Source organism: Apis mellifera, linkage group LG8 (assembly GCF_003254395.2).
Source record: "Apis mellifera strain DH4 linkage group LG8, Amel_HAv3.1, whole genome shotgun sequence".
NCBI lineage: Eukaryota > Metazoa > Arthropoda > Insecta > Hymenoptera > Apidae > Apis > Apis mellifera.
In genome coordinates, this window is record NC_037645.1 from 2,572,956 (window position 1) to 2,588,867 (window position 15,912).

Consider the following 15,912-nt stretch of genomic DNA (forward strand, 5'->3'; position numbering starts at 1 on the left):
ATTAAGGTATTCTAGTTATGAATTGTATCATAGTAATTTATTACAAATAAATGTTTTAAAACTACAAATTTAAAATAAATATTAAACTTCATATTGAACTAAAATTAAAAAATTAAAAAAACCCATAAGTTTGATAATTCAATAGAAACTATAAAAATAGAATATAACCGAAATTAAATTTTTGCTTTGAGAATGTTTTCCAATATAGGTTATTCGCAAGAAATAACTTAAGGTATGTATCGGTTGAAATATAAAAATTGAAATAAAACTTAGAAATTATATATAAGTTTGTGAGAAAAGAAAAGATTTATTAAAAAAGTTTATTATAAAAAAAGAAGAACTTTGGAAAATTCGAATTAATAATATGAGAATTTATTCGGATACATCGAATTAAAGCATCAAATTATATTAATTATGTTTCTTAATTAATATGATTCTTACATATAGATATGCATATACATATCCATATATATTGTACACACGGAATAATTTATAAATAAAATAACTTTTCATATAAATAATGAAAACTGAATAAACTGTAAATTATATAAAAGAGAGCCCCTGCGTTATATGCAACATAATCTGCGTAATTGTGAACATGATTGCAGCGACATAGAGGTATGCATAGTTTATGCCATTTGTATAATAAATAAAATTTAATTTACTTTACTTTACTATTTATTTTATTTATACATATATATATATATATGTATATATTATAATAATCAATATATAAGCTCTTTAATTCTAAAATAAATTTCAAAATATTAATATTTTATATAATAAATTTAGATATAATTATAGAGGAAAATATTTAAGCTTTTAAAAAAAATATTATTTCTATTATATTTGTTTGTAAAAATTATATTTTAATTTTATTAACTTATTTTCTTATTAAAAACTTAATTTTTTTCAGCCTAATTGAATGAATTAATCCTATTCCATATATTCTAAATTATCTATCTAAATAAATCCAATCTATTGAAACTTCGAATTCTATATTTTCAATGAATAATCAGATCGAAATGATCAGATTGAATCAATCATTAATTTATATTTATCATATTATTAATGCAATATCAATATAAACAAAAAAAATAAACCAAAAGACTCTAACCTGTTTTCACCGTATATGTTAACGAGGATGGAAGATATTATCGGTTCACATACGTCTTTCGATGGAGCGCGATTTACAAGGCAAAAGTTAGAAAGCATGGCTCCGTCTGTTTCCGAAACATTGAGATTTCTAAAGATAAAGATACATTTGAACATGTACTGCGCATTTTCCTTAACTTTTGATTTCATGTGACTTCAAAACTTGTTAGTATCATCCAAGACCATCTTCTTGTCAATGTGAATTTATTCACTCAATTTATTTTCAAACTATGACTTCCATGTAAACAGATATCACATATTCAGGTATTATAATTTCAGGATTAATGTGTTATTCTACCGTGTAATTGTACTGGCAAGAGAGATTTATTGACTCTTATTTGACAGCAAATCAAATATAAATATGAAAATATCTCTACAATATGATGATTTTATTTTACAATATTTTATAATTGTTAATACATATAATTGTTAAAAATAGACTTCCTAAAAAGGTATAGATAAAAATAATATATATTATCATATATTAAACATAATTCAATGATTGGACCATGATGATTAAATCCCACAGAATCATATGTGTACATGAACGTAATCTAATCTAACAATATGATACAATACAAGAGAATCATTATTCCAAAGTGCGAAACAACATGGTAGACAGTTAGTTTTTAATCAAGAAGGAAATATACGGTATTATATACGTGGTAGTAGAAAAATCATGGCAGTGAAAGGACAGTGTATAAGTAAAGTGACGAGAAGGTGAGGCGAACGCATGCATGTAAATTGTTCACAGGTACTTTCTCTACGAATTCATTGTTATTTTCAGAAGCGTCGAGTCGTGTGTGAGATCCGCAGGAACACGAGATAACGGTGTGTAATGAGGACATTCTTGAAAGCACTTGAAATGCAATCTCTGCACAGCCGACAAATTGTCTGAGAACAGTGTCGTTCTCAGAGCTGGGCCAGAGGCTGCCATCAGCCGTAATTAATTGTAATTACGGATAATTAGCAGGATCCCTAACTCTTATGTAATCAGATCCCACTGTTTCGTATGCAGAAATGGATGAATGGATGTACAGAGAATAACATCATTTTGAAAATTAGGATATTAATTGTTCTGCTGATTATTACATAAAATATAAATTTAAAGAATATAGAATTTAATAGATGTAGATGTAGATTTTGGTCATGTAATTTTATTATTTTACCATGTTGAGATATTTTTAATAATTTTCTGCATTATAGAGAATTTTTATAACTTTGTCCAAGAATTCATTACTTATAATTCTTTCATTAATCAATCATTATATGAAAGCATCTTGAAATCTATATTTTTTAAATTACTTTTATTTAGCTTCACTAATTTAATTTTTTAACAAAAATATATTGCTTTATCAATAATAATCTTTTAAACTTTGCTCAATTTTCAGTTCAAAATCATCATGGTTTGATAAAAACTATTAAACTAAAAGGAAAGTTTCCAGGAAAGACAATAAAAAAACAAAATCATGAAAGTCATATAAAAAATGTTTCCCTAAGAAGGAAAAAAATCCAAGAAAGTAAAGGAATGTTCCAAAGCTATAAAGCTTTGGTAGTTGAAGAGAAGAAACTTCTCTCAAATGTATTCTTCATCGACCATTCCAGACTAACTAATGTCGAACACCTGCAGCCGTTCCATTGAAATGCTCCCGCCAAACGCTCGATCGATGGAACCTCGATGAATTCATATCACTTCCCGTCAGAACGGAAACGCCGTGGATGGAATAACTGAACGATTGGAAACGCGTCTACGCTTGTAAGCGATCGTTTCCTTGCAACTAGGCGGGGCATCCTCATCGATGCATCCCCGTGCCAAAAAGATGCGTGTCTTCAATGTTTAACGATGGAATCAACGGAGTGAATTCAGATCGCCACGACACGGCTATCATTCTAAATTGAACGCTTTTTCCCTTTTGCGTTCTCTCTTGGCAACCGGTCTTGATCGGATCGCCATGGTTCCACGAGCCAATTTACCAGGCAACAGGTGATGAGTTAACACGATGCACGGTCTAGAATGATAGGGTTTAATGTAATGGAACTTGACCTGAACTGGTTGCCAAGAGAAACGATACGATGGCGAGAAGAGAAAATAGTTTGATCAGACAAATGATTAAGTAAATGATATCAAATGATATAAAAAATAATATCAAAAATGATATCAAAAAATAATCCTTGGCAACTGGATAAAGATATTTTTTTTTATTCAGTTCATTGACATCAAGATGATCTTTCTTTTAATTGAAAATAAATAAGAATCTTTAAAAGTCGAGTACTCATTGAATGATTTAATTGGTAATTAATTTTTATTATAATATTTTATTATAATAAAATTGAATTCTATTTTTTAATTTTTTATCAGTTGATTTTATACAAGTTTATATATTTTATTATATTTTTGATGTTAATTCTTTAAATATAAATTTGGTGCAAAACTTTTTATAAATAAAACAAAATATCAAACTGATTATTATTTTGATAATTAGAAACAACTGATTCTTTAGAAATATAAAAATATTAATTTAAAATTTCTCTTGACACAGAAGTACACAAAAAATCACTTGACCATTGAAAGATCATCGTTTAAACAATGCCAATCAAATCTCAGCGAGAAAGTTCACAATAATAACGCAAAAATATTGCTATTTAAATTTAACCGGCCAAGCATCTCAAGAAAACCACGTTGAAAGAGCAAGTAGAACGTCCAAGTACAATAATCTTCTTAAGACGAATTTGATGAATAATTAAGAGAACATTCCAAGAGAAGAGAAGAAAGAGAGTATAAGGACAACTGTTGAAATGGACTGAGAGAAACTGATCGAGTTTCGATTTTCATGGGATCTGGTTAAGTAAAAATTCATCGGTTGGACTGATTTTCTTGTTGTTGGCATGCCGTCCGATAAGCATGGTGTTAAGGTTACCTAAGCACTTTCTATGCCAGTCGATGGTCGCTCGCTTTGAACGAGCCTCGATTCGGAATGGAAATTATGTCGTCGGTCGTTGTTACGTGGAATGTCGTTCTCCGATAATGAGGGACACCACCAAGGATACGTGCTTGCTTAAACCACTGTTGTTTGACTTCATTCACGAGAAGCTTGTACACCATGCCCACTTTTATTGAATTATTAATGTGATCCCAAGATTTGATAATAATACATACTTAATGAGGTCACTGGTACATAATAGTATTAGATGTTTATTATAATTCATTCACAAGAAGTTTGTATCATTTTGATATGAAATACCCTATTAAGCAAAAAGGAATTTTTATTGTACAAGTATTATTGACAAAAAAATCTATTGAAACACGGAATGATTAGATTTATTTTTATATTTCTATTATAATATTGCTAAAAGAAAGAAAAAAGATCTTATCTCAAGAGAGTTGAGCTACTATCAAAATCAAAAAATGAATCAAAGTAATTTAAACAAGAAGAAGAAATAAGAAGAGAAATATCTTTGAAGATGGTGAGTACAATTTCTAATAAATATTATTATTATTATTTTTATCTAAGATACCTTGTGTAATATACACGTATAAAAACATTGGAAACGATACCATAGAGCGTAAGATCGATTGAAGATAGCGGTTCACTCATGGAAAGAAACGTTAATCTATGTCCAACATACTCCAGGAGCCGGAATTAGTTTACCAGCCGGACAATCGCGCATTAATCTTCTGTTGCATTCGAAGAGAAAGAGAGAGAGAAAGAGAGAAGAGGCTCTTCTTATTAGGGAGAAACGGGAGTATTGTGAGAATCTAGCTTTTGGAACCATCCTATCTGAGCAACAATGGATCTGCCTGCTAGAAGAATTACGAGTGAAAGAGGACTTAAATCTAACTGCATAAAAGATCTTCGACGTGCACAATTTATGATTCACAGGAAATAATTTTGGTATCAGATCTTAAGAGTACATTATTAGGTTTGATATAATAATTTTGATATCAAATATCTCTCTAATATTAAACTTTAAAAATTTACCATTTCATTTTTTATCATTTTACTCAAGCTAATTTATCTAAGAGCTAGAAAATCTCTGACATATCTCTAATAATTTGTAGAATTTATTATTTTTATAATTGTTTCCTATTAAAAGATTTTTATAATCTCTTAGATATTTGAAAGGTTGTTTTATTATAAAATTATTATTTCAATACTACGCAACAACTGAAGGTTCGACTAGAAATAGAAAATTATGCATTGAGCAAGTAATTTTCAAGAAGTTCTTGAAAATTAGAATTACAAAGAGTTTCTTATCGTCGATAAATGTAGTTAGATTAATACGAAGATTAATACGGTATGAAATATAATTAACTAGAAAATTAATTTGATAAAATGATTTTTCTTCAATAAATGGTAAGTTGATTCTTTGTAAATATATTAAAAAATATATTTAAATTTTTACTTTATTATTTTTTAGTTTATTGTAGTGCAATATATTCCAAATATTAACATGCAATTTTCTAATCCGATTTTCTAATTATCCAACTTTCCAATTTCCTAATTCAACCGTACATTATTTCGACACAGTATTTTGCAATATAATAACAATCCTTTCAAAATTCTTTCAATATTCTTATTTTGAATATTCTATCTATTTAATTAATTTATATTAAAGAAATTGGATTTTAAAAAATAAGAAATTAAAAATTATTTGCTATGATATATATATTAATTTATTTCTCTGAATACATAATATATGTTATATAATATATCCTCTATATATATGTATATATGGCTTTTTATAGAAAAAGATGAACATGACAAAGAAGAACTAACCGCTTTATATGCCGAGTAATTAAGCATGCTGACACGATTCCAAAGGTACTTCCAGCTAAGAAAAAAACTAAGATGAAGGAAACGATACCAGATAAGGCACAATCACGACGCCCATACTCTGACTCACGTAACCTTCTTGCACGGCTATTGAAAGAGGACGAACACGATAAACTGGATAAATGGTAAAAGGTAAGATCAATTACTGAAGAAGAAGAAGAGAAAAAAAAATAGAATTACAAAATTGATTTATCATGTTAGGTAAGTCTCATTTTGGCTTTGTCCAATTTGGATGGTAAAAGAATACTAAGAATATTTATATGAAATTAATTTTTTCAGTAATTAACAATTGATTAATACAAAAATGAGAAAGATGATAGTTTTCAGAAATTTCTTTTGCGTGATATCAAGTTAAAAGTAAACTCATCATTTTCATACTGTTTCAGATAATATAAATTTTATTATTATTACTTGTTTAATCAATATTCGCTTTCACCTACAAGGTAGCCAATACCTTAATAAAATTCCACAACATTTGAAGATTAATAGATACTGTTATACGATAAGTTTCTGCACTTTCTTCCTGTTAGTAATAGAATTTCAATTAGAATCATTATATATAAACAATATTTTTTATGAATCTCTATGAAAAATGCAAATATTTTACTTTTTTTTTATAAAAATAAAAAATGTAGATATTCTACATATTTTAAAATATTCTTCTATTTTTTTCATAACTTCAACAAACGAAGAAGAATCAGTGAAACGAACGATAATCATTTAATAGTGATGCATCATTATGAACACCCGAGTTTCGAACCGGAACACTTTGTTTTAGCTTGAGAACGTGGTTGGCGTTGAAGATAAAAAAACTGGTTAATAATTTACGCAAAATTAATATCGCAATTATGATTCGCACCGTTGCTCTTGTCTTTTCCTTCCATCTCTAACGGTGCAAGCACTAATCACCGTATTCAAATCCATCTTTTGCGGTCATTTTACACACTCATATTAAACAATGTGTGTAAATAAAAAAAGCACCTTCTAACAATATCATAATAATAATAGAAATTATATTATTATATAAATTGGTCTTGTTTTGCATTATTAGAATTGGAAATAGTCACCTATTTAAAATTCATCAATGAAAGATTTTCTTCTAGTTCATATTTGCTTTTCCTTATCTCTTATTTTGTTTTGATCAAACAATTTGAAATTTGAAATTTGTATTAAATATAGAATTTTAAATAAACTTTACGTAGATGTCGATTCGATAAAGTTAATTAAGTTTGGTAAAAAAATCGATAAATTGTGAAAAAAATCAAATAAAATGCAAAAAATATTATATTGAATTTAATATTCCATTTATAAATATTAATTTTTCTCAAATGAATAAAAAAAGATGCTTTGACAACAGAATAAGTGCAATACTCTCATGTTATATTTTACTTCATGTCCAAAAGATTCCAATTTATAAGATGAATAATCTTACATGATATATGAACTTTAATTTTTCCCAGACAAGTAAAAAAATATTCTTATCCTAATAAAATTGCAAATACAAGGATCTTCTAATTTATAAGATCTACATTTTTAATATTTCAATAATAAAATCTTCTTCAAATGAGAAAAAAAATATTTTACAACAATATTATAACTTGTTTTCAGATTGATATAAGATCAATTACAATCTAAAATCTAAAATTGAAATAAAAATATGATAAATAATCTATCGATTTGCAAGAGTAATCTATAAGAAGAATGAAAATAAAGTTGATGCAACAAGGTTCTAATAATCTCTTAAGGAAATCGTTTCCGATTAAAAGGAAATGCTACCTCCCACATGTATAAAATTGCATGTCACACGTGACTGCGTTCCACGGACACATAGGGCGCAACATCCTGAGGGCAATCGGAGATCATTCCATCAGTGCATGCGTAGGAAGTTATTCCACTTGTCCAACAGTATCGAACGATACCTACTTTTACCTCCGGTTGACCTTCGCGTTGCGACTTACTTTTCTCAAGCTTGACTGGTCAGAGATCTTGTCGAAAACATACGAGTTGAGTACCTGTAAGATTCTACTAGTACCTAGCTAAGTGTCTGAAATATTTCAATGTTGTTTCTATTCCAATATTGTGATGTACTGAGAAGAATTTGAAGTAATTGAAAAATCTTAACATCAGATAATAATAATTCTGATATATCTAAAAATATTGAGGATTTAAATTCTTGAAATGTTCCAAATAATCAGATGAAAATATGGATTCAAGAAATAAATATTTGAAATACTAAAACTAATTATTTAAGGATTTAAAGTACAAAATTATATTATCAATGTATTTAAATATTTAGGAATATGAATAAAGTAAAAGCTAATAAAATTTGGTATGTACAAAAGATTCTTAATATCCTAACGTAAATAGAACTGTTTAATATATCTAAAGTATCCTCCTCAAAATATGTAAAGCATTCCAAATACTTGACATCAAAGCGTTCGTAATTCATATTTATATTCATAAATTCATATGATGAGATGACAAAAGATAAAAAACTTAATTTACAACTGTTGACCATTTCTCTTTATGACGGATTAGATTGAACTATACAGTCAAATCAACAGGAAAAGGTGACTCACCTGTTCTTACGAGGTAATGTCGTAATAGCCATGTTCAAGGACCCTTCGTACCGATGATTGTCCTCTTTCGATCGCCTAGGCAGCTCCGTGCAAACACCATGCGTGAAACTGTACGTCCTCCGCTTCTTCAAACACAACATCTTTGGTTCTTTCTTCGTCACACTTTCTTTTTCTCTCACTTGGACCCTCTGTTTCTCACTCTACCTCATAACTGAGTACCAAAACACACTCTGTGCATCCTCATGTCCTCTGGTAATTGGTCATTTTTTTTTTTAAGTTTACATCAACCTGAACAGAATCACAGTTTCTTCTATCAATGATGAATATATATATATATGTATATATGTATAATCACTTATTATTAACTTTATATCAAGTATAAATATTTTTAGGAATACATTTGATCTCGAATAAGAATCAAATCGGTCGTATAAATTAAATTCATTCGATAATTATATATGAAAATTGGATTATAGTGAAGTTATAGTTTTATCAACTCGAGGAATGGCCGGATACGACTTAGAACGAAGCGGAACCGCGACTGCAAGTCGATTGTCAGAGGCGACGAGAGAGAGACGTCAGACCCGTGGCGGAGTTATAACTGTACTGAAGACTACGTTCGGAATTCTTCCTCGGGCGCAAGTGCGCCCGGTGATAATGACCCCCACGAAAATTACGGGGGCACCGGCTACCAGACACGGTCCCGCATATATTTCGTTAAATGCCGTTTCTTTAATTGCCACTTGCTTTCCACTTGTTTTACCGGTATTTTCATATTTTTATTTTTTTCCCCCCTTTCCTTTAAGCCTATTCTAATTTAATCTAGGAAGGGGGAAAAAAATAATTTTATTATAATTTTTATAGGTTTTTTTAAACAATTTATTATCTTTATTTAAATCTTAAATTGGAAATTAATTTAAACGGAATTTTAAATTTAACTGTGAGACATAAATAAATCAAATAACTTACTGAATTTATAATTTATCTAAAAGAAAACCTTTTAATTGTTAAACTTTTAAAGTTTACATCATTTCCTGCAGAATAGAAAATGAGAAAAAAATCTCCAGAAACTATGAATCATTATAAAAATACAAAATTTATATAAAAACAATCCTAAAATTATTTCTTTTTTGTAATATTAAAAATAACATTGATCAATAATCGAATGATCAATAATGAGTAAGAACGTTTCTCAATGTATTGGAATCTGATTTGATGCCGGGAATCAAAGACTGTTTCGAATTCCCAATAGATATCTCGATGGTGTACGTGGCGCCAAATCGGCGTCACTGCGCGATTCTCGAATTGAAAATGAACCAGACGAGAATCGCCAACCGATTCGAATTTTCAAATAGAAAGAACGAGGTAAGAATAACAAAAATGTTTGTCGAGATGTTCATGTAATCATCACTTTCGAGTTCTGCCCGCTTTTCACCTGGAATTCATACGATGAGAAAACGTGTTATTGTCAGAATTGTGTAATACCGTCAATAAAAATTAATTATGCGTTTCAAGCATGCTCTCTAAATTTTATACATTCACCTTACTCAATCAATTGATTATATTATTTTTTCTTTTTCTTTTTCTTTCAATTTTTTTATCATTTGGTAATCATGGTTATTCATCATGGTATTGTTCTCTCTTTTTTCCAAAATTCCAATAATTAAAATTAATTATTCATAAACAAATTATTGTCAAATTGATTTAATGCTAACAAAAAAGGATATATTAATCATCAATGAAAATTTTTGAGAATATTCAAAAAAATATTTGATGATTGAAACATTTTTTTTATTATAGATTTTAATCTATGATTGATTTCATCCATATCCAAGAAATGACTTCAAAATTAGAATGAAATCATATCTCTAATATCAACTAAAAGAAGATTAAATTTATTAAGACAATCTTGTAATATTTTTATATTTGTATGTATTTTTCTAAACTTAATTATAAATATAGAATTTCATTTTATCACTTTTTCTCAATTTTTTAATTTATCTATTTTTATCTTGACAAAGTAGAATCATTAATAAAATATATAAAAACAAACAAAACAGAAAACAAAATATAATCTATTAATAAAAGTTACAAAAAAGCAAATGATAATTTGTCATGATAAATTAGAATTACAAACACAATAAAAATATATTACATTTGATATATAAAGATATATTACCTATTTTTTGTAGTTGTTCTTAACAAGAACTAATTACTCCATACATAATAAAAATAATTAAATTATTCAAAAAACATTTTATCATCGATGTTATGTTAAGAAATTAATTTTTCAGTTCATTCCATATCATTCCTCGCGTATCTGAGTATGAAATCGAAATCGATATCATGTATATACGCGATTTTCCAAATAATACAGATTCGCATCATGATTCAATTCTATTATCAAATAACCATCCTGATTAATATCGGACTGGTCAAGAAATGATCACCGCTAACAACCAATTATCGTAGAAACGATTCTCAAGATGAATTCAGTGGTTATAGCGATGATTCAAGCTTGATTCTTCCTAATAAATTATTCATTCGGTGTCTAACGGATAGACTTGGCAGCAGAATTCACGCGGAATGCACTTCCCTTCCTTTGGATTGAATAGCTAACATAGATGTATTAGTATCTTTTCTGAATTTTCCTTTTTAAACATTTCTAATTTTTTCTTGTTGTTGTTGACGTTATCCTGTGATAAAAAAATTGTGCAATATTAAAAAAAGCATGGTCATATTTAATATCAGGGAATTCTTAAAAATAATATTAGATGCTAGATGGTTCAATGATTTTTGTTTTGAATTTGAGCTAACGAAGGATAGAAAATTTATGATAATATTTCTTTTGTATTATTTTCTAAATTTCGCTTACTATATGAAGATATAGAGTTTTCAAAAAATTTATATATATATATATATATATATATATATATATATATTTCCAAAATAATTAATGTTTATTAATGTTTATTTCATTTTTCAAATTACAAAATGCAGTAGATTGTAATTTATAAATAAGTGTAGTAATTTAAAATGACCAATGATCTTTGACGAGGATGCGAAATATGGGTCAAAACTTCAAGCCTGATTTACATAATTAACATACTAAGATTTAATAGATTATTAAGAAAATTATTGTTACCGTTAACTTCCTGTCTTCTAATATATAAAACTTTCTAATTTGTAACGTTATTTCAAAGAATTCAATTGAAAGTTATTATAGATGAGATCTAACACTCCAAAACTTATTAAGTCTCTCAGTATTTTTTATTCTTCAAATTTTTACTTGTTTTCTTGATGATTTAGAAATAACTTAGAAATAACAAGATGTGTATACATTTGTATATATATATATTTTTTGCAATTTCATATACATATATCAAAAAAATTCGATTTATGAGACTCTGATATATAGTGCACATCAGAGATATATGGTAATGCGTTGTGCAGTCTGAAGAAGCCGGCTGTGCCAGCAGTAAGTGCAGTTATGTTGCACTGACCGCTAGGATGCATCAGCCGGTCCAGAGGTTTGTTGCTATGCAATGTGACGTTTATAAAATAAAAGTGTCCTAACCAAGGAGAAACATGAATGCAGATTCACTAGAAAAAATTAGCTTCATTGATGAATCTTTAAATATGTATAAAACAACTTTGATTCCATGAAGATTTTAATTTAAAAACTATTTTAATTATTTATACTTGTTTAATAAAAAAAAATATAATTTTTTTAATTCAATTTAGGATAAATATTCAGATGTAATAATCTCAGGATTTTAACCTTGGTTCAAATTATTTATGTATTGGATAAAACAGATTTCAATTAATATATTAAGACTTCAATCAAACAACTTCAAATAAATAATAATTTACTGCAATAAATAGAGAATATAAATGAACAAATCTAAAAATAGAAGAAAAAATTTTAATTAATCAAATTCTAATCTCTAGAATTTTTAGGGTAGGATATAAAATATAGGATATAAAATATGCAATCAAAAAAGATTTAAATAGCTTAATTAAATTACATTCATACGTACATCATTTATAATTTCATTAAATTTCCATTTATATTTTTCATCAAAAAAGACAGCCATATATGTAACTAGTATCGGTAATATCTGTAGAAAGGGTTAGTGAAACATTATTTCCGCATAATAATAGTTGCAGCAACATTATAAAATTCGCCCAAGAGAAAGATAAGAGTTGTGGTAACCTCCACTTTGACTCCACCATAGAAATTACGCTAATATTTTCACGTCGCAAAGCGCATCCTCAGCCGATGAATAAACAGATAAACAGCGTGAGCTAGTCACGAAAGCGAATTGTGAATTAGCATAAAAGTGAGACGCGGATGCGCCAGTACATTATGATAATCAACCAGATCGATCAATTATGTAAATTTGCAGAAAAACATTAGATAACTATGTTGACAGGTCTACTATATATTTTTCTATAATAATTTTTTCAAACTAACTATGTTTTGTTTAATAGATTTTCTTATATATAATTACAAATATGATGCATAAAAAAATTTTCATATAATCATCTTCATTTTGAATTCCTTCAATTTTCTAAGATTATAATATTCAGATACATAATAGTTGTATCTGTAATATCATACATATATTAGATTTTTGATAGAAAAAAAAATAGATCTTATAGTTATTGATTTTGAAATACTCAAATATCTGGAAAGATTATTTGAATAGATAAAAATTATTCAAATATTTCATTTTGATCCAATTTAAAATTTAAGAATTAAAAATAACATTTTCAACCATTTTTTAGAGATATTTTCATTACATTAATTAGGATTATAAACGAATCTCACTAAGAATATTATATTTACTATTTTTGAATTTATAAATTACATTCAACATTCAAGATTTATAAACCAGTTTCACTATCGTTTTACGATTAAATAAAAATATATATATATAACATACTATATAGTATAATATTAATCTATTATTAGATCTATTATCACTATTAAATCTTTTTACATGAAAACTTTAGTTTTTTTAATTTCATAATGTCCAAAATCAATTGTCAACATTTCATTATATGGCATGGATTTTTTGTAAATGAACTCAAATTATTTATTGATAATCGTAATCGATTATATGATGAAGGAAATATATGTGAAAAAAGAAGTTTGAAAATACTTAGAAAGCGTGGTCAGTCAGAGCGCATTCCTTTAAACACAATGCTTCGTTGGACACGTTGTAATATAGAGCTGACATTCCTATTACTTTGCGCCGCGTACAACGTGCTACATTCTCTCGTTGTGCAACGATAAACTGAATCTCCTTTTAGACGTTTCTTCCGCACATGTTCCATTATAATATATAGGGAAAATTGACTTTGTAACCTATATTTAAATCCTTAATACAATAAAATATGCAAAAGAATGATTCAAATCTCAAAATTATCTATGACTGGAATAATTCAATTCTGTTCTATTTAATTATTTCAGTAATATATATTTTTGTATACTCAAAATCGAATAATATGGTACATATATATGATAAATTCGTATTTATATTATGATATTATTTTTGTTTATGTTAATCTCTATATTTGTATTATAATCCTATTATTTATATAAATAATTGTATCATTCAGTGTTTATGGTTATCTATATTTCCATTAATCATTTTATTTATATAAATATATTATTGTCAATTTCATTATTTATTGTATCAATTTCTTTTTTCTTTTCACTCACAAATTTTCAACAAAAATCTATATATTATTATACTTATTGTTGTATATGTAATAAATAATTATATAATTTTTCTTATATATAATGTATTGAAAAATAGTTATTTTATAGCTTACCTGAACGAGATGTACCAATATTGAATTTCAGTAGGTTAGCTTCTAACTAAAATATTTCTTTATGTTGCCAATATCATTTCTCTATTATAAATCTTCGTAAATTTTTTTTTTATTATTCACTACACATCACAAAATTCACAGTGAAACATCACTTTGTATTGTTAAAATATTTCATCTTTTTAATTGATACTCGTACCGCATCATAAACCGGCGATAAATCGAAGCATCTCGAACACCATCGAATGAGAAACTGAAGTTTACAATCGACATCAAATTTTTAATTGTCAATCATAATTTATATCTAAAAAATTTTTGAAATGTAAATAAAATGCTAAAATAAAATATTAATACATTATTGTTTATAAATGTTATCAAAAATATAAATAATATATGCTATATAAATTTATAAATATAAATTTCTAAATAGAAAATTATAACCAAGTTCAAATTTATTAATATATTTCATTAGAATTAAAAAAATAGAAAAACAAAAAATTTAAAATAATAATTAAGAAATCTTATATAAAATTTAAATGAAAACATAAAATATTTTAATATTAACTAATTTTCAAATTTCAATTAAAAATGAAATATTCTATATTTTTTATATCTAATAATAATAATTTTATATCTATAAATATTTTATATCTAATCACAATGAAAATATTTTTTCTCAAATTATGAAATTTCTTGATTATAATTGTTAAACATTAATTTTCAAATTACAAAATCAGTATTAAGAAAAGTTTGCGACGATGTTTATCCAGTTAATGATTAAAGTGCACTGAGAACATACAGACTGTCGCGGCCAATGCAGACCAGCCTAGCTGCTTGGCCGCTCGCTGTTCGTTTGAAAAAAATTTATACACGTATTAATGCAACACTGACGTTTTATTTTTTTATTTTAATAAAATAATCGTAAATTAATCACAAAATAAAATAAAAAAAAAGACTCAAGACTCTTTAATCAATAACTATTTCATAATTTTCTTGTGAAATTTTTGAGCAATTAATACAATTAAATTTTTTTAAAATAAATAAAATTAATTACAATTGTTATCATGAATATTAAAGTTTTGTTAAAATTTTAAAAATTTTTAAAATACATATTATAAAATATTAAAATATTCTTTTAAATATTCTTTTAAATATTTTATTTAAATTTTTGTAAAAAAAATAATGAATTACAAATTTGAATTGATTTTAAATTCTATTAAAATTGATAATTAATTTTAAAAAACAAATCATAAAGATTTTAAACGAATACGTAACATTTTTTTAATTATATTTTATGAATTTATGAGTTTTCCAATAAATTGATTTTCACATAATTACTATTATTGTGAAAATTATTATCAAATTATTAATATATCGTTATAAATATTTTTTATTATTGTATTTTAATATTTCATATCAAATTATCTTTTTCAATACTTATAGAATAATTTTTTAAAATATTACATATAATATTATGAATTTTTTTTATAAATTCCAAATAT

The 15,912-nt window shown here is 26.3% G+C and overlaps 1 protein-coding gene and 1 long non-coding RNA gene across 7 annotated transcripts in view; one reads left to right on the top strand and one right to left on the bottom strand.

The window, feature by feature from the left end:
- The window catches only part of LOC409616 (uncharacterized protein MAL13P1.304), a 62,517-nt gene extending 47,850 nt beyond the window's left edge, over positions 1-14,667 (bottom strand). The window contains exons 1-2 of one of the 4 annotated variants that reach the window (XM_006559447.3): positions 14,414-14,667; positions 8,570-8,857 (exon numbers count right to left, since the gene is read on the bottom strand). In XM_006559447.3, coding sequence (XP_006559510.2) covers positions 8,570-8,709 — 140 coding nt within the window. In that variant the 5' untranslated portion in view covers positions 8,710-8,857; positions 14,414-14,667. Of the gene's footprint in view, positions 1-8,569; positions 8,858-14,413 lie in introns of those variants that run through there. The other 3 variants (XM_006559455.2, XM_026442549.1, XM_006559453.3) reach the window with 3 other exon arrangements.
- LOC107964793 lies at positions 73-8,548 on the top strand. 3 transcript variants are annotated; one of them, XR_001703823.2, is made up of 11 exons: positions 73-232; positions 448-618; positions 917-1,320; positions 1,435-1,607; positions 1,685-1,875; positions 1,943-2,144; positions 2,547-3,447; positions 3,696-4,620; positions 4,717-5,510; positions 5,903-6,122; positions 7,599-8,548. It is a non-coding gene; the product is annotated as an uncharacterized LOC107964793 (long non-coding RNA). The 3 variants fall into 3 exon arrangements; XR_003305255.1 differs by having other exon boundaries at positions 4,788-5,510; XR_003305254.1 differs by having other exon boundaries at positions 1,943-2,107.
- Positions 14,668-15,912: the final 1,245 nt, after the last annotated feature.